Source organism: Acanthisitta chloris, unplaced genomic scaffold (genome assembly GCF_000695815.1).
Source record: "Acanthisitta chloris isolate BGI_N310 unplaced genomic scaffold, ASM69581v1 scaffold11795, whole genome shotgun sequence".
Classification (NCBI taxonomy): domain Eukaryota; kingdom Metazoa; phylum Chordata; class Aves; order Passeriformes; family Acanthisittidae; genus Acanthisitta; species Acanthisitta chloris.
Window position 1 is genome coordinate 1 of NW_008673188.1, and position 954 is coordinate 954.

At 44.1% G+C, this 954-nt stretch overlaps 1 protein-coding gene across 1 annotated transcript in view; it reads left to right on the plus strand.

Moving 5' to 3' along the window:
- Positions 1-3: 3 nt before the first annotated feature.
- MLH1 (mutL homolog 1) overlaps positions 4-954 on the plus strand; it is a gene marked incomplete at its 5' end in the record, with an annotated part of 18,438 nt that continues 17,487 nt past the window's right edge. Inside the window, one exon of the mRNA XM_009074842.1 lies at positions 4-32. Within this exon, the coding sequence (XP_009073090.1) occupies positions 4-32 (29 nt within the window). The remainder of the gene's footprint in view (positions 33-954) is intronic.

Here is a 954-nt window from a genome sequence, read left to right on the forward strand (position 1 = left end):
GCCAACGCCATCAAGGAGATGATCGAGAACTGGTAAGGCCCGGGGCTGTCCGCCCGTCCCGGCCACAGCTGAGCCCCAGTTCGGGTGCTGAGTGTGTGTGCTCGTACTGAACGCACAGGAGAACGGCTCAGTCTGAACAGCCGCATCCTTCTGATGCTGAGAAAAGGCTGGAAAAGAACTACTCCCAGGCTTGTATCTCTGAGTAGCAGGTAATTGTTTATTCAGCACTGGGCACAACAGAGACCGCTCCACCAAACTTGTGCAACCAGGGACAAAAACGTCATGGCTTTTATACATTAAATGCTCATACATATTAATTATTTCCAGGGATGGGTGTTATTATTACAGTTAGTTCTTGGAAATAATTATCATAATTTTCTCCTTCATCTCCTCCCACTTGGCATTAGTCCAATGGGCTCTGGGGGTCGTTGGGAGGAAGGCCAATGGTCTTGATCAGCTTGATCTTTTCACCTTTGAGTTTGGCACATGCTGCCAGGTCCTGAGTCCAGCTGCATCTAGTTTTTCTTCCTTGTAAATACATTGTTTTTACGCTACCTAAGCTAAAATAATACCCTAAGTTCTACCCTTTCCATGCTTAATAAACTAAAACAATTCCTTATTAATCAACCTTGTATCTTCTGTTTATTCAGGTGCTCTTTACTTGACTATCCCCTATCCTACTCTTAGCTTTAACTATTTGATTCTCATTATCACTTGTCTGACTTTGTGTTCTGCTTTGCTTTGTTCTTTGAGGAGCTTAGGAGTCATTTGCTTTCACTCCCAAGTTAATAGTTCATAGAATCGTTTAGGTTGGAAAAGATAACTAGGCAAACTGCCAAATTCACCCCTACACCCTGTCCCTAAGTGCCACATCTAAACACCTACAGGAATGGTGACACAACTGCTTCCCTGGGCAGCCTGTTTCAGTGCTTGACAACCTTTTCTGTGAAGCAA